The sequence below is a fragment of the Branchiostoma floridae genome, chromosome 5, assembly GCF_000003815.2.
Source record: "Branchiostoma floridae strain S238N-H82 chromosome 5, Bfl_VNyyK, whole genome shotgun sequence".
NCBI classification, from domain to species: Eukaryota; Metazoa; Chordata; class Leptocardii; order Amphioxiformes; family Branchiostomatidae; genus Branchiostoma; species Branchiostoma floridae.
Window position 1 is genome coordinate 5,822,021 of NC_049983.1, and position 25,158 is coordinate 5,847,178.

Sequence of the window (25,158 nt, forward strand, 5' to 3'; positions counted from 1 at the left end):
ACTATCACGATGAAAAACAGATGTTCCAAGGTTACTTGGTTAATTACTAAAACGCGTCACGTACATTCTAGAAAGACATCAGTCATCAGTCACTAAATCGTTAACTAAGTTATTGATAAAGATACGTCACGTATGCCGCACGTAGCCTGTGACGTGTTTGTAGTAGGTCGAACGTCAGGTATTTTACCTCCCATGTGACGTGAATTTAGGAAAAAAGTCACGTATATAGCTCCCGTATTTTTTAAACAAATATATTGCCATAGACATATAACTCCAGTGTCCGACGCACTGGCCTTTCCGTAGTTCATATGGCTCTCGCCATATTTCGCTATAACGTTACATTATTTTGTACTGCTGACAAACCCCCAACTGCTATACGTCTAATGTGCTCGTATTTGCCAAATTGACATTATCTATTCAATGGTATTTTATGATTCCCTCTGGTGATGCTTTTCAGTGGATGTCAAACGAGTAGATAGCTATTGTGTCTCCACTGTTGACAGGATGGTACTTTCAATAGCCTAAGGCAAACTGCATACAACAGGTCTGCATTTGTTTGTAAAAAGGTTGTGTTTTACAAGATTTTGACTGTTTTGCGGCTTTGCTCCGGCTTGACAGTTACAAGAACTAGTATGAGACATATGAAGAATTGCGCTAAAACTATTCGTGCTGTAGTGTCATTATCAAGTCAATGTCTTTTAATAGCCTTTTACGATAATTGTCTGCTTCACAGCTGATAACAACTCAAATTATCTCTCCATTGACATGATGAGTCCGCAAGTCACCTATTATTCAGCTTGCTTTTGTTACAAACCCCTGCTCTTTTGTGTTAGACATGCCTAAAAGCTAGGTCTGCTAATGAAACAACGTGGCTATAAGTCAACCTCTTTTTTGGCGACGCCCCAAGATCCGAGGCTAATGGTATAGTATTGTCCCTGTGTAGTCTGCAAGAATTCCATGGCCAGGAATTGTACATTAATGTGTTTCTTGAACCGCCAGGGTTTGCTTAAAGATGACACTTTTTTATATTTCACTCCACCATACTGTATGTATGGAAGTGAAATATACTGTTTTTGTCGTGTTTCTTCTTCTTTCGTCAAATCTTGAAAGGGATTCATTGGTCTCTCCTGGGTTACAAGGCCTGAATGTTGTTACTGTCCTGGTGTAGTCTATCTCAGAAATTAAGACCAAGTGACCAATCACGACTGTAAGGTATTCATTTTTTGAATCCTAGGGTATCTCATAGTCTAGCCTATAGTATGCAATAATGTACAAAGGCAGCTTTGGGGCATCAAACACTGGGAGTTTTATTTTCACACAAGACAAAAGTTCTCCCGGACACAGAGATATCTATCTATACAAGGAGTATGTCAGTACAATACTATCCTAAAGCTCTTTTACACATTACATTAGTACGTACAACAGACGTTTCATCTACAAACAGTTCATTCATGAACACATACGATTTTTACTAAGATCATTATTGTAGCAAACAACTATGACAAAGAAAGAAGGCAATACAATGGATTGACTAACAGATAGTTAGGGTCGGGTGGGATTAGGGTGCAGAACAAATTGCGAAGCGTTGCTGCGTGCTTAGCATCTGAGAGCAAAGTGTCACTAACGACGGACGTTATCTATTTATAAGACAGAAGGAGATGATTCCTTCCCGTTGACTCATCTTTACAACCTACTGAGTCAGGACAGATTGGGGATGTTCCCTGCTGAGATCATCCGGCGTCCATCTGAAGTGGACACGCTAGTGTTCACGTGCGGCTTTCCGAGAAGCGGTGGTCTTCAAAACTCAAATGAATAATACATACATCCATTTACACTTTGAATCCTAGGGTATCTCATAGTCTAGCCTATAGTATGCAATAATGTACAAAGGCAGCTTTGGGGCATCAAACACTGGGAGTTTTATTTTCACACAAGACAAAAGTTCTCCCAAAGCCCAAAGCTGATATCATGATCTAAACAGTAGTGATAACAGGAAGTCAATGTTACCAGTTACTTAAAGTAGAGTTCGTAGTCTTTGTCCCATCTTATTCATTACGGTGAGACGGCCTTGCAAGTTGATTGCTAGATATACAAATACAGAATCAGACTTCCAATCTCCCATGATTTTGATAAGGTCAAGCGGAACCCCGCATTCTAGCAGGTAGGACGCACCACCCCTACGGAAAGAATGACCCGCGTACAGGGAGGGTTTGAAGCCAAGAGCGGAGAGACTGGAGCGGAGTTTGCGGAGGAACTTAGGATAAGTGAGCGGCGTTAATGAGCCAGTGGGCTCGCTATATAGGAATGCAGATTGATCGGGTAATGCCCCGCGTGTCTTGGAAAAGGCCAGGGTTAGAGCAGCGCAGGGACAAAGTGGTGAGCCAGGGATGGCCGGCAGTGGAATTTCGAGAAGCCTTTCGCCGAATTGAATAGTTTTTGAGAACCTACAAGTGACTGTAAAGCCCCATGCAGAGAGTTTGAAATCGCATCGACTGAGATATTTTGAAGCGGAAAAGGCGTTTTTGGAGGAAGGAACCAAATTGGCCTTCCAAAAGAGGCAGAAGAAGGCAACTAGGCAGGCCGCCCAAAAGGTGGCATCGACACTCAAGGACAAATCTAAGGTCGATAAGATGCCGAGCAGAATTGTAGGGGTGATTGGTAACTTTCTGCGGGGCGTGTCCCCCTTGAAACGCCGAATGCCCCGCAGAACAGTGTGTAATTGCCAATTTTGCAGGGTTGGGTTAGGCATGCCAAACTCCTTATGGAGTAGGGAAACAATGTTCAGATACTGACGGACGCTAGTGTAGGTTAACGACCGGGCCAGGAATGCCGCATAGCGACAGACGATCTCCGTAGTAGCGGGCACTGGGGGGTAGCCCAGGAAAAGGCAGAACTGGAGGTACGCCCGGAGGTGGGTACCGTAGGTAGATTTGGTGCTATCTGCGAAGGTGGAAGCCCGGAATGCACTGATTTCGGCATCCAAGTTCCTTTCCAAAGTGGTGGCCAAACCGGGAGGCGGTGGGTGCCCTGTGAAGGAAGAGGGCGAGAGGTCAGGACGTGTCCGGACAGCGGGGTGGCTTTCTTGTCCACCCATGCGGAGAAGAGGGTTTGAAACCGGCGAATGTGAGCCGGGTCATGCAAGCGAGAAATAGAATCAGCGATTGTGTTCAGGCAGCCTCTGACGTAACGGGCTGTAATGCGGAAATTATAAGCTGCAGAAAGCCAAAACAAATGCCGCAACTCTGGCATAAGGTGTGAGGTACGCGTGGTGCCCTTATTGATGAAGGACTGGGCTGCTATATTATCTGTGTGAATAATCACATGTCTGTTTGACCATACCGGAGCCCATCGTTTGGCAGCATAACAAATAGCAAGTGTTTCCTTTTGATTGATGTGTAAGTCAGAATAGGCGGGGAGATCCCTGGCCCAGTTGACGTACATCCAGTCCCCGTTGTAAAACGCGCCGCCCCCGATGGGACAGGCGTCAGTCATTACATCAACAATGGGTACATCTTCTAAAAAGAAACGAGTGCCGTTGAACGTAGACATGAAGTTTGTCCACCACAGAACGTCTAGTTTGAAGTTTGCGGAAAGTTTAGCTTTATGATAAGGCTTCTTAAGCTTGTTTAGGGTGTCAAGGATTCTACGCAAGAATGTTCTCCCGCCGTAGACCACCCTACATGCCCAATTGAGCTTCCCTGCGAGGTGCTGCAGTTGCCGCTTAGTGGCGCGAGATTTATGCAAGAATTCGGCCAGTAAGGATCGAAATTCGGGAAGCTTTGCAGTAGGGAGTGACACAGTTTTGCTGCGACTGTCAATTTCAACTCCCAGAAAGATAATGCATTGCGAAGGTGGAACTAGTTTGTGCTGCGAAATTTGAAAGCCTAGTTCCTGCAGAAGCTCCATGAGCAGTAAATATGCTTGAAGACATTCGCTGTATGTCTTGCCAATAATGAGAAAATCATCGAGGTACACAATGATCATGTCAAAGCCTCGGCGTTTCATCATGCGACGAACCGATTGAGTCAGGCGATGAAAAATGCCAGGTGAGCTTTTGGCTCCGAACGGAAGCTTAGTATCATAGAAATAGGTAGGATGTTCGTGACCTTCAAACTGCCATTTACAGCCTAAGTACCTATAGCAGGAGGGATGGACGTGTACTGAGCGATAAGCAGATTTGAGGTCAATTTTGGCCATGTAGTACCCAGGTTTGATTAAGTCGAGCGCGTCGTCAATGGTCTGAAATTTAGCTTTGTCAATTTCAATATAATCATTAACGGCCGCCCCGGTGGGCTGACTACAATCGTGAATAAGGCGCAAGTCATCGGAGTCAGGTTTAGGCACTGCCCCAAAGGCGCTGACAATAGTCGGTTTGTTCTTTGTGGCAATGTAGTTACCAGCGGCAATTTCTTGAGAAAGCAGTCGCTCGATTTTAGGTTTGCTGTCGGCATTTGTGACAGACTTGTAGTTGGCTACCTCTACCGGCGTATTGTTGGGACTGTCCAGATTTGTAATGATCCGAAATCCATTTTTAATACCGTCAAGTAGAAAAGTTTTGTCGGGGTCATGCTGGAGTTCACGCAGCCACGTGCTGTAATCTAGTGGGCGTGAACCTTGTGCTGAATGCGGCTGTAGTCAGTTAGAGGATGGGGGCGGGGAAGTCAGGCCGGGCGACGCGTGCCGGCTCTGCGGGTGGCTTTTACCGCAGTTAGGGATCCAACACACGTGCTCATAGCGACACGGAGAGTGGGGACACCCCGCAATGGCAAAGTTATACTTCCTGCAAATCGGCTTGCCGCTGGCGGCAATGGGGGAGGCAGAGGAGGGCTTGCTAGCCTTAGTAGAAAGATTTGTAGCGGTCGGGGGAGCGGCACGAAGCGGGTCGAGATGTTTTGTCACCAGATGTTGGGAGTCCGCCCCCCACCGAAAGTGGTAGTTTGCCTGTAGGGTGCGATACTCCCGATCAAACTCCAATACTGATGGCCAAGTGTACCTCTGGCCAAGCTCTAAAATCTTGATGGTGTATGCCATGTAGTCATGCATAGAGGTCGTCGATATTTTGTTTGTGGATAGCAATTTGTACATAATTTTGGTATTAGCAATGGCCCACTGGCTCACGGTAACACTCCGCAGCGCTGGCTTCTTCCCCCCCATAGAAACCCACAATTTAGTGCCCTCCGCGGTGGTGGCAACCTGCTCGTGTTTAACGATGGAACTGGGAGACAGGAAATCTAAAATCTGTAAGGCCGTCTCACCTGTGTTGGTTGCCAGGTAGATTTGAGGGTCCTGATCTATCCGACGAAGCGGCGCAGCTGGTGATGGAGTGCTGGCTGGGACTGTGGATGTGGCCGGCACGGTGGTCGGGCGAGACAGCAAGTCGTCCAGGGCCAGCGACGAAGACGTCAGCTCCTGCATCGCTGCCTGGATCTGCGGGTGTTGCCGTAACTCCTGCAAGTTCGCGGGAGGCGGCGTTCCCGCAGGAGCTGGTGCTGGCGGCGGGACAATCGGCGGGGTCGGTGCTGGCGGTGGAGGCGTTTGGTCAGTCGTCGTGGTCTGTGCAGGTGGCGGCGGCGGCGGCGGCGGCGGCGTATGGTCTGCCGGGGTCTGTTCTGACGGCGGAGGCGTTTGGTTTGCAGGGGGTGGTACGGGCGGTGTGGCCCCTGGTAGCTGCTTTTCTGGAGTTGCTGGCGGACTGTTAACTGGCTTGCCGCTGGTGATGTCGAGTTGCAGCGCCCGCAGGTCCGCCTCCAAGTCTCGAACTTCACGAGCCAGGCGTGCTCGCTCAATGGCCGACTGCAAGTCCTCTCGCTGTTGCTGCAAAGTTTCCAGATCCGGGATCTGGGGAGAGTCAGCGGCTGCCGGCGGGTCTGGAGAGGGAGTCGGCGCTGGCCATGGGGGACCTGTGCAGAACCTTCCTGCTTTTGCGTGGTGGTGGTCTCGGATAAGGATCCCACATTTTTTGCATGAGCGTTTGCTCTTCTTCGGTGACATATTGCAGAGCAGAACAAATTGCGAAGCGTTGCTGCGTGCTTAGCATCTGAGAGCAAAGTGTCACTAACGACGGACGTTATCTATTTATAAGACAGAAGGAGATGATTCCTTCCCGTTGACTCATCTTTACAACCTACTGAGTCAGGACAGATTGGGGATGTTCCCTGCTGAGATCATCCGGCGTCCATCTGAAGTGGACACGCTAGTGTTCACGTGCGGCTTTCCGAGAAGCGGTGGTCTTCAAAACTCAAATGAATAATACATACATCCATTTACACATTTATTATCATTCCTCAAAAGTACATAGGCAGGGGGAGCTATACAAGCCTCCCTGAATTGGGTACAATATGTAAAATAATTTTACTAAACAGTCGTAGTCGAAACGTTAAAACATACACGCTATGTGCTATGCAGAATTGTTATACAGTCTGAGGGCAATCACCAATTAGCAAGATCAAAAGATGAACTTTCTTGCCAATGTAGAGCTGGGTACAAGTGTTACGAAACTGTATTTTCAATCATTTTCTGGCAAAGTTAATATGACCCATCAAACAGGAAGATGGCATGCATGTACGTACACTTGCCTCACGACAGTGTACATGGCTCCGACTGTATTTGACGAATTGATGTGTTGACTTCAGCGGCGGTGGGACGGGTATGGTAGTCAAATGCCATCATGTGAAGAATCATTTGTTTGAGCATGCTGTCTGGTTGTCTTGTCATGATGTGATCTGCCAGGTTGATTTCTGGGTTCTCACTCTGCACCTCTCCCACTGGCTCCCCATTGATGTAGACAACTAGAAGGGGTTCACCATCGACACTGTGAAAACAAATGTTCAGGCATATTGTATCAGTATGGAAGATAGTGTCACATGGGATTGAACAGTTTCCTCTGCAAATGGTAGTTTCTGTCAATGTATATTGTATCATGATGCTAAAAAACAGATATCAGAAATAGTCATTAGGTGATAGATTAAACTTACCAATACAAGAAGGCACAGATTTGTAAATACTAATACAAATCCGTTATAAATGGTTCAATCTCATGATAAATTTCCACCTACGTTTTTGTTGTACGGTCAAGCATGGCAGCAAACATGACACCCATGGAGTAGACATCACATTTCTTGGTGTAGTGACGGTCCCAAATCTCCGGGGCAGCGTACCAACGGAATGCCATAGCTGTTTGCAGGTAGTACTGAGAAAAGATGTCACCAAATGCGTTTCCGCACACCTGTGAAGTAGAAATATGAGAAAAATGTTGAAAATCGTAACTTGTTAGTCAAGACATGTGTAAAGTCTTCTTGGCATTTATTGTGTGCCTAAAAGCAAGCTGAGGCTCAACCACGCAAAATGTACTTGGTATTTCAACATACTGCATTTAAACACGGCCTAAGTTGTCTGTCATTTTTATGTTCTATCATGCTCTGTTTGCCTTTGTGGAGTTACTTTGAAAAATCTACATTTTTCCACTTGAAACTCATTCATTACCTTAGCCAGTCCAAAGTCAGCCACCTTTGCGATTGGTAATTGTTCAGTACCAGAGACCAGGACGTTGTCAGGTTTCAGGTCCAGGTGCACAATGCCACAGCCATGCAGGTAGGCGACAGCATCGGCGATCTGCCGCATGAATTGCTCGTTGTAGGGGGGTCCGTTTTTCAGCAGAAAGTTGTTCATAGTCCCCAGCGGACAGAACTCCATCACGAGCCACAAGCTAGTTAACAGTAACATTTACAATTTAGCTGGCTTTGAACAGCCGCTATCTCTTTTAAAGTTACTTTGAAATTACAATGTGGTGCAAGGTGGCGCTCGTGTAGGGCAGCCGCAAGCTTTTTAGCTCTCCCCTACTCTAGCGTCTAAGGTGTCTCCATCCTTATTCTGAACAGTCTGAAGTGCAATATTTTACGTAATCTATGTCTAACTGTCCTGTGAACCGTTTAGCGTCTGTTTGTTTCGTACTGTGTGGACCTTTGGAGGAGTATCCGACGTCTCTTCGTGCTGTGCGGTCGAACTCTGTTTTCTGTAATGGCGTCCATTGAAGTTCTACGTTACTCCGCTGGCTTCTTGAGAGGCCTGCAGCGAAGGACATCGAGTTTCATTGATCTACAAGTCAAGGAAAAGCTAAAGACCTATGGACTATTCCGGAGAAGTAGACCGAGAGGAAGGAAAGCAGGTAAAAGCCTCGTTCGTAACATAAGCACAATTGTTGGAAATCGCCCACTTGGTCATCGTTTGACATGCAAATCAGTGTCTGATTCCAAATGCGATCGTCATTCCTACCTGCGCTCTATCAGGTGCGATGTCAAGTCATCTCGACCAAAAGGTATGCCTGGCATCTTGCTTACTAACGCACGGTCCCTACTTCACAAACTTGATGAGTTCTGCTTGACTCTGTCCCTGAATAAGATCGACATAGCGGCAGTTACTGAGTCCTGGTTCTCAGCTGACCTACCGGAAGAGGTCACATCGGTCGACGGTTACAACCTTTATCGCAAGGATCGACGTAACAGGAGAGGCGGAGGAATCGCCCTTTATATCAGTAATGATATCAAGGCAAAACTTGTCGACATCGCCGTACCTGACAACCTAGAGTGCATCTGGACACAACTGCAACCACAACGGACCCCCCGTGATGTTCCTGTACTGTACATGGGAGTTCTGTACCATCCTCCTTGGGCAAACGAAAAACTCTTGCAAGATGAGACAATCCAACACCTCATCCACACTTTAGACACAATCAGAAGAAAACACCCTCTTGCCGGCATCATTCTATGCGGAGATTTCAATAATCTCCCCATCCAACCGTTGTTATCCAGTCACCCAGAGCTCAAACAGGTTGTGACCGGTGCCACTCGCGCTAACTCAACGTTGGACCTCATCATTACTAACGTTCACCACCAGTATCACGTACCGGACATCATAGCTCCACTCGGTTCCAGCGACCACAATTGCATCCTTTGGAAGCCAAAAGTCTCTAACCAACATAGCGGTCTGCTACCCAGGATCAAGCACCGCCTTGTCACACAGGAAAGAAAAGAAGCACTTGGCTTATGTATGTGCATCACCGATTGGTCCGCCGTCTATAACGCTGTATCAGTAGAAGACAAAGTGGCCACGTTCAACAGAATCCTACAGACCATGCTCGACGTTTGTGTTCCCCTGAGAACTAGCAAATCGCGAAATGTGGACAAGCACTGGATGACAGACAAGATCATGGCCGCTATCAAGAAAAGACAGTCAGCCTACAAGAAGCACGGCAAAACAGAGAAGTGGAAAAAACTTCGTAACTGGGTCCAGACACTCATCAGAAAGCAGAAGAGCAGCCACTATAACAGATGTATCGGTATGTTAAAGAAGGAGAATCCACGAGAATGGTGGAACTTTGTCAACAATGAACTTGGACGCACACAGAAATCAAAGGGGAAAGTCACCGTCTCTGATGTCCCAGACGATCGAGTTGCGGATGCACTAAACGACTTCTTTGCGGAAGCGTGGTCGGACAGTAGAGCCTACAGTCTCTTCCCACTCCAGCTCCCCTCCAACTCCGATGACCTCTGCAGCATTGGCCAAGTTAAAGCCATCTTAAGGAGTCTGAACACTAGGAAATCAGGTGGACCTGACGGCATTCCGAACTGGGTTCTCAGTGTGTACCATGAAGACCTAGCTCCAGTCGTGACTCACCTGATAAACTCCTCCTACAACTCCGGATACATGCCTTCCGTGTGGAAAATGGCGAATGTTTGCCCCATACCAAAAACGTCTGTTCCTGCAAGCAAGAAGGATTGGCGGCCTATCTCCCTTATCTCGACCCTCGGAAAGGTACAAGAAAGGCTTGTGCTGAACAGATTTCTACCGATTATGAAGCCCTGGATACGGGATCAGTATGCCTACATGCCAAAAGCTTCGACCACTGTCGCTCTTCTGAAAGTGTACCAGTCCTGGTTGCAAAGTTTAGACACCAAGAAGACATCAATGGTCCGTGTGCTCCTGGCTGATATGTCAAAGGCTTTTGACAGAGTCGACCACGGAATACTGCTACAACATCTGGATGCCCGTGGTACGCCCCCTAGGATGCTTGCTTGGATCTCCAGCTATCTATCCAGCAGGACCCAACGCGTGGTCGCCAACAACCAGTACAGCAGTTGGCGCGTTGTCACCTCTGGGGTCCCCCAAGGTGGGGTGCTATCCCCTTACCTATTTCTTGTGTACATGTCTACAAGAACCACCAAGCATGAGACCACCGATAACACCGGCTACGCCGATGATATAGGTCTGTCTCGCACCATCCCCTGTGATGCTGTCGAGACTGATGACACCATGCAACAAGAAGCCACACAACTGGACTCCTGGGCAGCGGACAAAAACATGATCATGAATGGGGACAAATCCTACGAACTCAGACTGTGCTTCTCCAAACACCCTCCCGAGCCCCCTCCCCTTACTCTTGGGGGGAAAGTAGTGCCAGTGGTTGACTGTGCGACTTACCTGGGTTTTAAGGTACATTCCAACCTCAGATGGGACAGCCATATCACACATGTGACAACGAAGGGCTCCAAACGACTACACTTCCTCCGCTTACTGGCCAAGGGCGACATGCCTCCTAAAGACCTGTTAACCGTCTACACTACTCTGGTGAGGCCAGTGTTGGAATATGCCCACGTTGTCTTCGTTGGATGCACTGAGTCTCAAAGGAACACTCTCGAACGCGTACAGAAACGAGCTCTGCGTATCATCTACGGACACAGCAGCAATCCAGCGTCGTTGGCTCCCTTGCCCACCCTGCAGTCCAGACGAGAAAACGCTGCAAGATCGCTATACACGCAGATGCTGGCCAGTGACCATCCTTTGCACTTTATGGTCCCTGACGACATGGAGGTTGCGACAGGACGAACATTGCGTAACTCCAGTCACCGAACACTACCTAAATGCAGGACCGAAAGACTCAAACGATCATTCTTGTACCGAGCCACAGTGCTCCACAACAACTCGTTTTAATCTAATCCTACAGACAGTTTGAAATGTTTACAAAGTGCAATTTCTAATTCTTTTAAAAATGAATGACTACATATGTTTGTATTCTATATGTACGTAGTTTTTAAGCATGTTTCAAATGTCAATTTGTCTCCTCCGTTTACGTTTTTAACACCTCGATTTTAAACACTGTAAATTAGCGACGTATTCAGATCATGTCGACATGCATATGTACATGAAATCTGCTACGCTGAATAAATTCTTTGATTATATTTCAGCCATACATAGTATGGTGAAATATATTGTATTCGTAATGTTTCTTTCTTCTTTCTCCTGTCAAATCTTCAAAGTGATTCATCTCCGCCGTTCCTGGACCGAATGACCTGAAATTTGGCACAGGGGTAGAATGGGCCAATACCTTGATGTTTTTTTCTCAGTTTTTTCATATCTGCCTCTAAAATGATTTTATTGAGATTTTTTGGTCAATTTTAGACCAAAACTGTATATTTTGGCCCCTGTACCCTGGTATTACAATGAAATGAGCTGAAATTTGACAGAGATGTGCCTTAATAATGCCCCCATATAAATTCGATAACACTTTTGGTGTACAGTACAACAAAATGCTTATTTTTGCGATTTTTTGACCAATTTTTGACCAAAAAAGGACACTTTTGGCCCCTGTACCCTGGTATTACAACCAAATGAGCTGAAATTTGACAGAGATGTGCCTTGATAATCTCTTCATATAAATTCAATAACACTTTTGGTGTACAGTACAACAAAATGCTTATTTTTGCGATTTTTTGACCAATTTTTGACCAAAAAAGGACACTTTTGGCTCCTGTACCTTGGTATTGCAACCGAATGAGCTGAAATTTGACACAGATGTGCCTTGATAATCCCTTCATATAAATTCAATAACACTTTCGGTGTACAGTGCAACAAAATGCTTATTTTTGCGATTTTTGGCCAATTTTGACCAAAAAAGGACACTTTTGGCTCCTGTACCCTGGTATTACAATTAAATGACCTGAAATTTGGTATAGATAGGCATTAGATACTTGGTAACAAGATTCAAGTAAAATTTTTGACATAAACAACTTTAAAATGATTAATTTTGGCACTTTTCTGAGGGGAAATTTGTTTTCTTTTGGCCTCCTGACGTGACCTTCCGTGACCCCGCACAGAGCCACACCTGTGCGCGTCAGCCGGAGAGTTAATTGAATCAAAGACCTAGCCAATCAGCGAAGAGGAGGCCAAAGGCTAATTAATATTCATAAGCGGGGCCTCATGATCCCGTATATAGCAGTGTTCCCGCCAGTGGGAGCGAAGCCCGCCTAAGGCTCTCGCATTTTAGACTATTCAGAAGGCTTTATATTGTATCAGTTCTTAGGGGCATATCTATGATAATCGCAGCAGTCACTTAACTTCTCTTCAGGAGTTTAGCGTAACACTATTTCAGGTCAAACTGTCAAAGGCAACTAAAAACAAACTTTAACGTTACTGAGTTCAACAGTACTTATAACTTGTTATCCGAAGTTGAAACGCTAGCGATGGTATTTTCGCTGCGCTGTTAGCTCCGTGCGACTGTTGTTGACGGTCTTATAACGGTATATTTTGCACCCCTGTACCCTGGTATGAGTAACATTTGGTATAGATAGGCATAAGATAGTTGGTAAAATGATCCAAGTAAAATTTTTGGCATAAAGTACTGTAAAAGGCTTAATTACAGCACTTTTTTTAGGGGAAATTGGTTTTCTTTCGTTCTCCATGCCATGACCTTTCGGACGTTCACCCCACAGAGCCGACATCTGCACCTGCGTCTAGCCGGCAGGAAGAGTTAATTCCATTAATGGTTCAGCCAATCAGCGAAGAGGAAAGCGAAGGCTAATTAATATTCATAAGCGGGACCACACAATACGTTAACTTGAAGACTCAGGCCGTACAGACTTTTCGCCAGGATTTTTTCAAAGCGTCGGACAGGGGTCCGGGGTCCGCCGAATGTCCCTGGCGGGGTCCAGGGGCAGGGCCACTGTGGGGGGGACCCAGGTGGGCGAAGCCCCCCCGGAAGCTCTTGCATTTTAGACTATTGAGAAGGCTTCTTTTATCAGTTTTTTTAGGGCCATATCTACGATAATCGTAGCGGTCACTTACTTCTCTTCAGCAGTTTGACTTTAGAATATTTCGGGTCAAAGCTTCAAAGACAACTAAAACCTCATAAACAACAAACTTTACTTAGCTCAACAGTATACAAAAATATTGTACGGGTTGCCATCCTTAGTTGAAGCGCTTATTTATAGCGCTAGTATCTTCGCTGCGCCGTTAGCCGCCGTGCGACTTTTGTTGACGGTCTGATATCCCTACGTCGCCGCCTCGCTGATATTCCCACGGACATTTTTCAAGAAAAATACCCAGCAAAAACGCTGTTTTGCGTCAAATTCTATTCTATAAAACATGTGGGACTCAGTGTTACAGTCTAAATATTTTGTAGAAGCACCGCTGTAGGAAAGAAGGTCCAAGCAATGTAAAACATCACGTAGCATGAAGTTCGCTGTCAACTGGCACACAGCACATGACTGTTTGAAACTCTAAGTCTAATCAACAGCCGTGTTTGATTGATAGCCGGCGGTCCTTTGATGAAGTCGGCGAAAGGTGCGTTAGTTAGAAAATCTGCGTTTAGTTTTGATACGTAATTATAAGTTAGACAGTGGGGAGAATGATTATTTTCTCATCAATATTTCTCTTCAGAATTATTTGAACTTAATTGTACATCTAAACAATTGGCTTACCTGTGCAATGTTTATATGATTAATGATCAGTGTACTGAAATCATGTGTAACGTATGGCTCCTAGTCAATAGATCAGCATTTTCTCTATAGTGACCACCTGTCTATAGTGGCCACATTTCCTAGTGCTGTTGTTGTTTGACATAAACTTTGAACATTTAAATTGTAAGTAACTTTTAACTGCCAGAGTTTCAGCCCAATAAAACACTCTCAGCGCCAGGGTATGAACAGACTGACCAGACAGACGAAAATAAATCCTCGAACAAGGTTCAATCGTATCTTCCGGGTCTGGCAGGAAGTTGTTAAACTAAAATAAGAATAGGCTCGATGGCTGATTGCATACAAAGTAAAACAGTTTAACAGTTTTACAGCTTGAAGAAAACAAACGCTCCTACAGTACCTGCACCTGCTTGATAATTATTAAATCGTATGCCCTACTTGAATAAAAAAGTTCACTGCAATAATAAATGTACCCACATCACAAGGAGCTTATACTTTTTTAAACTTACACCTAGTTATCGTACTGAAAATTGTTAATGACATTACATGAAGTCATTCAACAATTTTCAGTCATGATGAAAATTTTCTGAATGGAAGGTGTGATTATTGTCATTTTCTGAAAAATAGAAGCAAGCTCTGTTTTTACCTGGAATCAATTCACAATACCAGTCCACTTTGGGGGATAATGTACTGTTAATATGATGTTCCATTTTTGCGCAGGGGTGATTTGGAACAGTCCAATGTTGCGTGGGAAGGGGTATGGCTGAAATATGCTGTATTTGCTCTTAAGCAAATGTCGGCCTTTCTAGTTTTTTTTTTTTTTTTTTTAAATCCAAAGTAACAAGCCTGGGCTCCAAGCTATAGTTATATTTGACTTGACCTAATGTAAAAGGGAAAGAGGGACTGGTGATTGCAAGTAATAAAATTCTCCACTTTCAGTCGATTGCTTTCTCCCGTGGGGAACTGGAACAAAAACGATAAGTGTGTCATCTATTGAAACCAAAAATTACAAATATCACTAAATATGGTTGTTAGAATTTTGTGACCGAGCACTATCAACTGTTTTAGCCTCACACTAATGTGTAGACCGTGGTCGCATTTCTTAAGCCACCGAATAATGTTGCAGGGAAATTTTCTTACATAGCTCACAATCCCTTGACCTCCAGGTCGTTGGGGGACAAAGTGGACACAACAGCCAACAACAATATTAATACCCTTCAAATAAAAGCATTTTACATAACGTTCCCCTCAACACATTACCCCACACGCTCCGAGACATTATCGCACAGTCCCTTACCTCCTTTTGTCCATGAAATCTTCAATAAACAGCACAATGTTGGGGTGCACGTGACTGTGCTGGGCCAGAGCTAACAGGGGCTCAAGCTCCCTCTCCGCATTCATCCTGGCTTGGTCGTCACCGTCACCCAGGTCTAGTTCCTTCAGGGCATACAAGTTGCCGTTCTTCCGGCCTTTGTACACTCTACCAAAGGCCCGTGCCCAAGCTCCTCCAACTTCTCATAGTCGCCGACAATATCCTGTCCAGCATTTTCGAAAAAACTCGCCATTCTCCAGTTAACGTTATAAACTTGGGTTTGAGTCACTGGAAGGCACTACGTTCTAGATGCAGACTGCGGACTGTTGCACTTAAACCGTCGGGTTGTTACCGTAAACTTGACAGGGGAACCGCTGACTGCAATTACTGACAAAATCCCTCCAGTTTCGGTCACGAGACAAGTTTTCTGACTCGTCATTGGTCCGTACTGTCCTTGTGGGAAATAAGACATCTAATTAACCAGATTTACCCCGGACCTTGTAATTGGGACACGGTATATATGCAGTTGTTACCTCCAGGAAGGAAGGTCATCACCTGATGGAGTATTGTAGTTCGTCATGTTTTGGCGTTCGCAGCTGTATCTCACGATCCCTTTTTCTGCATTCGTATGTAGTTTTGCTTGTCGACTGCCAGCTCGAGCAGCCCGTACGTGCAATATGTTTTTAGACCGTAAGTCCGCGCCCGACCGGGGCCGCCAGATCACGAAGCCACCGTACAGACCGCTAGGCTAAAAGGTCCGGACCAGACTGGTCAGTTGGTGGCGTTTGAACCTCATTGTTACACCGCTCCCCGTTTTCTTTTCAAATTTATGCCATTCCGGCAAGGCACATTTGGCGATTAATCTTTGCCATTGATTATGCAAAAAAGTACATATCATGTCGTATGCTACCTTAATCTCCAGTATGACATTCACAGCATTTATTGTAAGAAAAATGTCGTAACTGGCATTGATTGTGCAAATTATGACGTAATTAACGTAAGACATATTGGATCATAATCTGTTTTATGCACCTTTCGTAAAGGTATCTTCACCTCCAATACACGTATAACATCCGTACGCGTGCGGGAGCAAAGCTTACACAACTATTTTTAGACCCATTATCAAACTACAATCAGGGAAAAGTCCCAACAAAAGTGAAGAAACGTGACATTGTCTCGTAACTCTAGCACCGAGGGATTATTACATGCAGTTTGTAAAGTTAAGAAAAGGCCAATGTGTATGAACTATGCAGGGACAGGTGTGTTTAGTTGTGTAGGTGTTCAGCAACAATGACAGGTATGCTCACTTTTGTGTGTAACGTCAAAGTGATGAGTGCAAGGAAAAGTTTGTTTACCTGTGCACGTGTGTGGATGGTGTTCAGCACCAAGGACAGGTATAGTTGCCTTACGTAGACTATGTATAAATGCAGGAGTCATAGTATACTTCGAAATGGCGACCGTAAGCAAAAAAAGCCTGTAGCAGTCAACACGGCTATCTAACGTTAACATGGTTCGCAAGATTTAATGTTGCCCTCCCCCACTCTCAAACTGGCGCAACCCTGGGATTGATCCAATTCTTGCTCCGAATTCGACAGAAACAATCAGTGAAGCAATTCAGAGCTAGAGTAGAATAGATGTATCTCGTTATTCACCTAAAACAACAGACTCCACAAAATATCTCATAGAACTCTTTTTTACGGCACCTATTTCAGTTGAATTACTCACGGTCTCACAGCGACCCCTATTAACCAAAAAGCAAAATGCAGATCTTTCGTTGACATAGGGAAGAGAAAACTTCAAGTTGATTGGGAATATATTTAATATGATTGGACAATACTAACCAAAGGCCGACAGGTGGATTTGATATACAGCGTAAAATGTACCGTAAGTGTTAGATTTATGCGCTACCATTGGTCATCGTTGTTAGCTACTCTACCAATAATGCTTGGGTCACAATAATCCTTGAGACAAAATTCTTGAGACATAATTATCGAATTGACCGATCGTATATAAGAAATCAAAACCATTCCACCTAGAACAATGGTAATAATAAGTTTGTCCGCAAGGCGACACTTCGGTATCAATAGGACATTGCGCTGTCATTTGAGTTATGACAACAGGGGAACCGACATTTGCTCAGCTGCTTAGGGACTGCCAGATACTCAAGGCCATAACTTGTTTTGAAAATTTTATCATTATATCAAGGTCATTGAAAACTTTTATCAGTCTTTTTTTATTTTAGGCCATGATGATTTGAGTATATGGATGACATCCGTGGGAGCATCAATTTACGGTCGTTTGCAAAAAAAAAGTTTTCAAAGATACTTTAAATCGTATAAAGCTTCTGGAAATTGACAAGATATATGCGGCAGATAAAACAAAAATATAAAACGGCAGGTATACATATACTTATGTAATAGCCAATGCCAATTCCAGGGTCAAAGAAGGAGATGTGAAAGAACAATAAAGCAAAGAATCTATTGTTCGGTATTCCATACCCTGTGTGTTTGGTCATTTGAAAAGAAAGTTTGGTCCCCCTTTTTTGCAGAGATCAACTGATAACGTGGGTTCCTCTGGTTCTGCGTTGGACTGGTTTAAGATACTAAAGTACCTACTTGGTACTTTCTCGTAATGTTCACCATCGATCTGTGGAGAGGAATTCAAAATCAGGCGAAAATTATTGTGTGTACCATATGCGCGTATTCTTAGACAGACCCTGTGAAAGGTATGACGTGTTATCTGTGACTGAATTATTGTTTGTCTGATTGTTTGAACCTTTATTGAAAGCTCCGACCAGCCTGTAGACTGCTTTTCATAGTATCATGGTCCGTGTCCGTTTGTTTTCATGATCGATTTTACTTCAAGAGTTGCTTGTGAAAAGAAGTGTACAACCACACTTTTGTCTTAATATAGCATAGTAAAGAATGCAACATATGATCATACAGTTGTCTAACTTAAGCACAAGGAGCGTGTGTGTGTGTCTGTGTGCGTGCGTGCGCGCGTGTATGTGCGTGCGTGCGTGTGTGTGTGCGCATACGTGTGTGCTCAGTGCTCAGAGATCGAACTGGAAACTTTCCAAGCAGAGGTTTCTGGTTAAGCTTGTGAACTTTTCTCATAGAAGTATCTCCCATTTTCTGTCCGCACTCTCCACCGGTCCGCGAGGTGGAAACGACAAACAAAAATTACAATCTTCACCACTTACCCCTGCTTGGAGAATAGAAAAGGAGACTTTACTTAAGTATTGGTTGGGCTACTTATATCAAAAGTACTAGGTCCAGACTATAACGGCAGTTTTGATGGGTTCTATCCAGGCCATCTCATTGGTAATACGTCAGTTTTGGGACTGGATTAATATATGTTCAGTCGGCGTACATTTCTGTTTTGATATCACCAACTACTGTGAGTCTGCTGCATTTTACATGACCTCGAGCTCTGATCATCGAGGTGTTATTTGAAAGTTGGGTTTAGACAAGAACGACAGGACAAACTTAAACTCGTTCTCACATATTTACAGATAGTGTCATATGGGTATATTTTGTACATTGCACCCTGAAGCGAAACATTTTTGTGCCTTCCTCCTCCACACTACTGTAATAGTGTAAATTTTGAAAGGTTCTAGTTTCTCACGTCTCTTATCCATGCAAATGACGAAGGATTCTATGTGCGATAGAAACGTGTTATCTATGGCTGCGTTATTGTAAATAAAAATATGATCACACATGTGTTACGTTTATATATTCATATATTCATTAGAAATTTGAGTAACAGGAGGTTTTACAGCTGACCTAGAAATCCGGAGCAAAGATGTCACGTGGTGTCCGAATGAAAGCTCATCTGTGTTGGTAAATTCCATATTGAAAAGGTTTAAACTTTGTTCCAGCACAAAGAAGTGACTCACCATAAATTTTCGGCCGAGCACTCCGACCTTCTTCAGATGAAATGATTCGCTGCACTAATCCGGAAGTCGTCGGATGACGTCAGGTAGCAGCGAATCATAAATGGCGGGAAGGCGAAACCTGCCACCATCACGGTTCGACGTGGGTTGATGTGCCCTAATGTAGATAGCCTCCTTGACGCCCCTCACGAACCAATCCTGTTCAGTGTCTAAGATGCGAACTTGGTCCAGAGACACGGAGTGGCCAGGGGATTCAATGTGTATATGCTGTGATACCTCTGAGGATGTTGAGCTGCGACGTCTGTGTTCCAAGGAACGGGTTTTTAATGGTCGTTCCGTTTCCCAGATGTACGATTCGGTGCAATACACAGAATAAAGGGCTAGTAGTGTTACCCTATGACTTTGTGAAGAATGTATCGGAAGCCTTTCGTAGAATCTTTAACACGCACGGCATAAAGACCTGCTTTACTTCTAGGCCGACTAGGACACTTAGGCAGCTTTTGGTGGCGCCTAAGGATAAGACGCCCAAAGAACATTAGTGTGGTGTGGTTTACCACATCCGTTGTAACGGACAAAACATCAGAGGCCCGTGCACCGAATCGTACATCGGGGAAACGGAACGACCATTAAAACCCGTTTCTTGGAACACAGACGTCGCAGCTCAACATCCTCAGAGGTATCACAGCAAAATTCCATAACCTGATACCAAGTTGATAAATGATGTTCGTCCATCCGAGCACCTAGATACTGAATCCTTTATTGACCTTTTTAGTACTCTTTGTTCGGTGGATTGGATTTTTTTCTAATAAACGAGACAAGAGTCCAGTTGTATACGTCATTTGTTTACACGAGAAGAAGATATCAATTGATAATCTTCTCCAGCCAAATAGCTGTTGTATTATCTTAACAAGGCATTTTCTTAACAAAGCATGTTCTAATTATGCAAATTAGGCCTTAATCTGTTACTTAAGAAAGTGTAAACGTGGGTTTTTTTAAAAATAGGATTTTGTTTAAAACTTGGGGGTTTGTTTAGAACTGGTCTTCTGTCTTGGGGTTTATGTTTTGCCGTGGGTTTTTAAAGCCTGTGAGCTCATGTAGAAGAGTAAGCCAGTCTGGTATCCAGCCGTATTATAGCTCCCGAGTCTCCTCTGTCTTCTCTACAACCCACTCTAAGGAACAGTGTTGGGCTACCTGAGCTACCATGCCATCCCGAGAAAGCCAGTACTGGTAGCTGTAATATATTCAAAAAGATAGTGATAACTAAATAAAAAGGAACCATCCTTCACATGTGTCTTACCAGAGGACAAAAGAGACATGGGATCTATGATACGGCTACCAGGCTACTAGAAGAATACATTCTTGCATAGGGGGAAATATGATGATAGCACAAGACTATAGCTCACTCCCTGAACATGATGTACTGAACTAATCTCCAAGCAGATTAGCCACAGCGAATAACTCCTTTACCGGCTAAACTCCTTCCCATTTGCCCAAGCAAGATCTGCTTGGAGATAAGTACTGAAGACACGACAAATTTCGAGGTATGTGTTTGCACATTTTAAAGTGTCACTGAAGAACATTCAATTAATTTCATCTATTCCGTAAACACAACCGTCAAAGAAATACAATGCAGCCTTAGTGCTTCAGAAGTCACATATATTACATTTGACATATACATTTGTATACAAAGCCCAAACAACAGGCTAAGTGTAAATAGTTTTGACTTGCATCACAAAATATGTCTCTAGTTAAAATTTTCAGTTTGTATACACACATACATGAAATGTACATGGATACAAAAAGATCATAAAATACATCTGTGGTTAAAATCTCTATATTTTTTTCAAATATATTTGTGTTGTTTACTTTTAATGTCCCTTTGTTACTACATTGAGATGACATTCTGATTACAATGTGTATTCCAAAATATGTACCATGCCTTTATAAATGTACAAAATATATGCATAGACAATTGATGCAATCATGTGCGATATTATTTTTTACATACAATAGTGATATTTCTAAATCAGACTTCTGCAATAAGAAAATCAATAAATAACAATAAAATAAATCAAACATGTTGAAGCACTGTGTTTATGGTTTTGTGGATGAGACTTCTGATAAATTTACTCACTTTTCTCACAAATTTAACACATTAAACTAACTGTAGACAACTGGTAGGGTATGACTTCTATTGTGTGTGCACCAGTGATGCCACATTCATGTGTATTAGGTCTTGATAATAATCACCTTGTTAAACATACAGTCTAGTGTCCACTATTGTGACACAAAATCCTGTTAAGTCTTCTGCAATCCTTTTCTGCAACAGTTCTGTCAGCAGAATCCAGTGATTAGTCTGTAGTAAATTCTGGAAGTCAGCAGTGCCAGAGGGAAAGAAGCAGGGTTGTGAGGAACAGTGACGTCATCTCCCTCAGCTGCAGGCGACTTGTGGCTCTTTCCCTGACAAGACGCAGCGGCCATGTTGCTGGTTGATGCCTTGCCAAACATGCCATTGAGTTGACATCTCTGCAGTATATTATACTGTACGGAGTGGAAGTGTTCTTTTGTAGTTGATTCGTCAAGCGCAATTTCCAGTCCGCGTGGCCCATCTCTCACAACATCTGGTGCAGTCCAGACCTGCTGTGGTACTTTCCTCTCGAGTAGGACTTCCAGTCCACGAGGCTCGTCAAGTGCAGGAAAGTCCAGGTGGCTCATATTCTGCTGAAACTCTCGGTGCTTGGGAGGCTTCTCCTGTTTCCTACATGGTGCTACTGTAGGAGTAGTCTTCATGTCTCCACCACCGACATTGACAGTTGACAGGGACTCCAAAGTCGCCCTTAGTCTGATGGAGGGACTCTGCCTCAAGACCATTGCATCATGGTTCAGCTTGGAATGTGCTCCTTGTGGTGAGCTGGCCTGTTCTGGAGTTGATGCTGACTGCGAAGTCTCATGGTACAAATCTCCTAGTCCACGCTCATTTACTTCTGTTGGAGAAGCTGATCTGCGTTGAGACAGAAGGAACTGTTCTATGAAGGAGTCAAGCGGTATTGGGTGCATCAGGAAGTGTGCCGGGTCAACAGAAGAGTGTTGATGATCTCCGTGCTGAGGGCAACCATTGAGCAGCAGTGTGGTCAGAGCGGGTGCAGGTTCCTCCTTCGCTTGGTTGTGCTGGTCATCGTCTAGCAGCAGAGGGCAACCGTTGAGCAGCAGTGTGGGCAGAGCGGGTGCAGGTTCCTCCTTCGCTCGGTTGTGCTGGTCATCGTCTAGCAGCAGAGGGCAACCGTTGAGCAGCAGTGTGGTCAGAGCGGGTGCAGGTTCCTCCTTCGCTTGGTTGTGCTGGTCATCGTCTAGCAGCAGAGGGCAACCGTTGAGCAGCAGTGTGGGGAGAGCGGGTGCAGGTTCCTCCTTCGCTTGGTTGTGCTGGTCATCGTCTAGCAGCAGAGGGCAACCGTTGAGCAGCAGTGTGGGGAGAGCGGTGCAGGTTCCTCCTTCGCTTGGTTGTGCTGGTCATCGTCTAGCAGCAGAGGGCAACCGTTGAGCAGCAGTGTGGGGAGAGCGGGTGCAGGTTCCTCCTTCGCTTGGTTGTGCTGGTCATCGTCTAGCAGCAGAGGGCAACCGTTGAGCAGCAGTGTGGGGAGAGCGGGTGCAGGTTCCTCCTTCGCTTGGTTGTGCTGGTCATCGTCTAGCAGCAGAGGGCAACCGTTGAGCAGCAGTGTGGGGAGAGCGGGTGCAGGTTCCTCCTTCGCTTGGTTGTGCTGGTCATCGTCTAGCAGCAGAGGGCAACCGTTGAGCAGCAGTGTGGGCAGAGCGGGTGCAGGTTCCTCCTTCGCTTGGTTGTGCTGGTCATCGTCTAGCAGCAGAGGGCAACCGTTGAGCAGCAGTGTGGGCAGAGCGGGTGCAGGTTCCTCCTTCGCTCGGTTGTGCTGGTCATCGTCTAGCAGCAGAGGGCAACCGTTGAGCAGCAGTGTGGGGAGAGCGGGTGCAGGTTCCTCCTTCGCTTGGTTGTGCTGGTCATCGTCTAGCAGCAGAGGGCAACCGTTGAGCAGCAGTGTGGGGAGAGCGGGTGCAGGTTCCTCCTTCGCTTGGTTGTGCTGGTCATCGTCTAGCAGCAGAGGGCAACCGTTGAGCAGCAGTGTGGGGAGAGCGGGTGCAGGTTCCTCCTTCGCTTGGTTGTGCTGGTCATCGTCTAGCAGCAGAGGGCAACCGTTGAGCAGCAGTGTGGGGAGAGCGGGTGCAGGTTCCTCCTTCGCTTGGTTGTGCTGGTCATCGTCTAGCAGCAGAGGGCAACCGTTGAGCAGCAGTGTGGGGAGAGCGGCTGCAGGTTCCTCCTTCGCTTGGTTGTGCTGGTCATCGTCTAGCAGCAGAGGGCAACCGTTGAGCAGCAGTGTGGGGAGAGCGGGTGCAGGTTCCTCCTTCGCTTGGTTGTGCTGGTCATCGTCTAGCAGCAGAGGGCAACCGTTGAGCAGCAGTGTGGGGAGAGCGGGTGCAGGTTCCTCCTTCGCTTGGTTGTGCTGGTCATCGTCTAGCAGCAGAGGGCAACCGTTGAGCAGCAGTGTGGGGAGAGCGGGTGCAGGTTCCTCCTTCGCTTGGTTGTGCTGGTCATCGTCTAGCAGCAGAGGGCAACCGTTGAGCAGCAGTGTGGGGAGAGCGGGTGCAGGTTCCTCCTTCGCTTGGTTGTGCTGGTCATCGTCTAGCAGCAGAGGGCAACCGTTGAGCAGCAGTGTGGGGAGAGCGGGTGCAGGTTCCTCCTTCGCTTGGTTGTGCTGGTCATCGTCTAGCAGCAGAGGGCAACCGTTGAGCAGCAGTGTGGGCAGAGCGGGTGCAGGTTCCTCCTTCGCTTGGTTGTGCTGGTCATCGTCTAGCAGCAGAGGGCAACCGTTGAGCAGCAGTGTGGGGAGAGCGGCTGCAGGTTCCTCCTTCGCTTGGTTGTGCTGGTCATCGTCTAGCAGCAGAGGGCAACCGTTGAGCAGCAGTGTGGGGAGAGCGGGTGCAGGTTCCTCCTTCGCTTGGTTGTGCTGGTCATTGTCTAGCAGCAGAGGGCAACCGTTGAGCAGCAGTGTGGGCAGAATGTCCTGTGATAATATAACGACATAAATGTATGATTATATTGTACAGAATAGTGCATCTTAGTCAAAGGAATTAGTTTTTAGTTGAATTTATGACATCACAGAACCCACTTTGCTATTCTGTTCTCTTACTCAACAGTACAGAGTTATCTTATTGGATATTGTGGCTTTTTTTCTAAGATTTAAAGGCAACTGAAACCATTCCTATTCATAAAAAAATTCCAACAAAACGCACCTGTTGGAGTTTCCTGAGGAATTCCTTGTTGTTCTTAACCTACCAATAGATTGAAGAGTTTTTCATGTTCAGTTTGATATGAGGAGTGTCTGACATGTGACTTGCTAAAGTTTATACAATCAAAAAAAAGTCATAAGGTGGATATTTCACAGGCCCTTATTCAACAATCATAAAATCGTATTTAGTATCATACATAGTTAGAAGTAATAGAAATATGAAACAGAAGAAAATGGACAAAGAAAATCAAGTTTAAAATTGCTGATCTTTACCTGGTTCCTCCACTTACTGATCTCTTCCTGTTGAAGGGCAGTCCTCTTTTCATTCTCTTCTCTGAACTATTGAGAACATAACATAAACATACATGTATGTTTGCGTATATATTTGCATTTGTATTATGTATGTTTCATTCGAACCCTCGTAAACTCTAGCTAAGCCCTAAATAGGACTAAAGCGTATCTGAATAAAGGAAAGTAACGTATATATAGTTCACTTTTCTTTTTCAATAAAAAAAATAATAAAAAATAAATAAATAAATAGAAAAACTGTGGGATGCAAGTTAGAATTTATGACATACCTGGGCCGCGATAACGTTTGATACAGGTGTTCGGGACCGTGTGATAAATATAGAATACAACACGGTGTATTCCGTATCAGCTGAGGTACCAGCCCGACCTCGGGAAGGATCGCACGAAGGCCGGAGGGCGATCCGAATCGCGGGAGGGCTGGGACCAAGGGTGATGCGGAATACACCGTGTTGTATTTTACTTATGTCATACCCACCTGAGAAAACCCATGTTTTGATGCAAAATGCGCCAGAAGTTTGACAAATTTGGGGCCCTCGAACCAAGAGTTCCACCAGTTATGTTCTAACGTCCAAATAAGGTATTCGAACTTTCGACGGG

The 25,158-nt window shown here is 45.2% G+C and overlaps 3 protein-coding genes across 3 annotated transcripts; 1 reads left to right on the forward strand and 2 right to left on the reverse strand.

Annotated features, from left to right (window-relative positions):
* Nucleotides 1–1,282: 1,282 nt before the first annotated feature.
* Nucleotides 1,283–6,272, reverse strand: LOC118415305 (integrator complex subunit 3 homolog). Its single transcript, XM_035819809.1, has 2 exons — nt 5,256–6,272; nt 1,283–3,027 (listed from the first exon to the last, which is right to left on the reverse strand). Exons 1-2 carry the CDS (start codon nt 5,989–5,991, stop codon nt 2,015–2,017), a joined length of 1,749 nt encoding a protein of 582 aa, XP_035675702.1. The 5' UTR covers nt 5,992–6,272; the 3' UTR covers nt 1,283–2,014.
* A 304-nt stretch (nt 6,273–6,576) lies between these two features.
* On the reverse strand, nt 6,577–7,697 carry LOC118415629 (serine/threonine-protein kinase PDIK1L-like). The gene is made up of 3 exons (XM_035820336.1): nt 7,483–7,697; nt 7,056–7,225; nt 6,577–6,811 (listed from the first exon to the last, which is right to left on the reverse strand). The coding sequence occupies exons 1-3, from the start codon at nt 7,690–7,692 to the stop codon at nt 6,577–6,579; spliced, it is 615 nt and encodes a 204-aa protein (XP_035676229.1). The 5' UTR covers nt 7,693–7,697.
* Nucleotides 7,698–8,316: 619 nt separating this feature from the next.
* On the forward strand, nt 8,317–10,986 carry LOC118415630. Its single transcript, XM_035820338.1, has one exon. It carries the CDS (start codon nt 8,317–8,319, stop codon nt 10,984–10,986), a length of 2,670 nt encoding a protein of 889 aa, XP_035676231.1.
* The last annotated feature ends 14,172 nt before the right edge of the window (nt 10,987–25,158 follow it).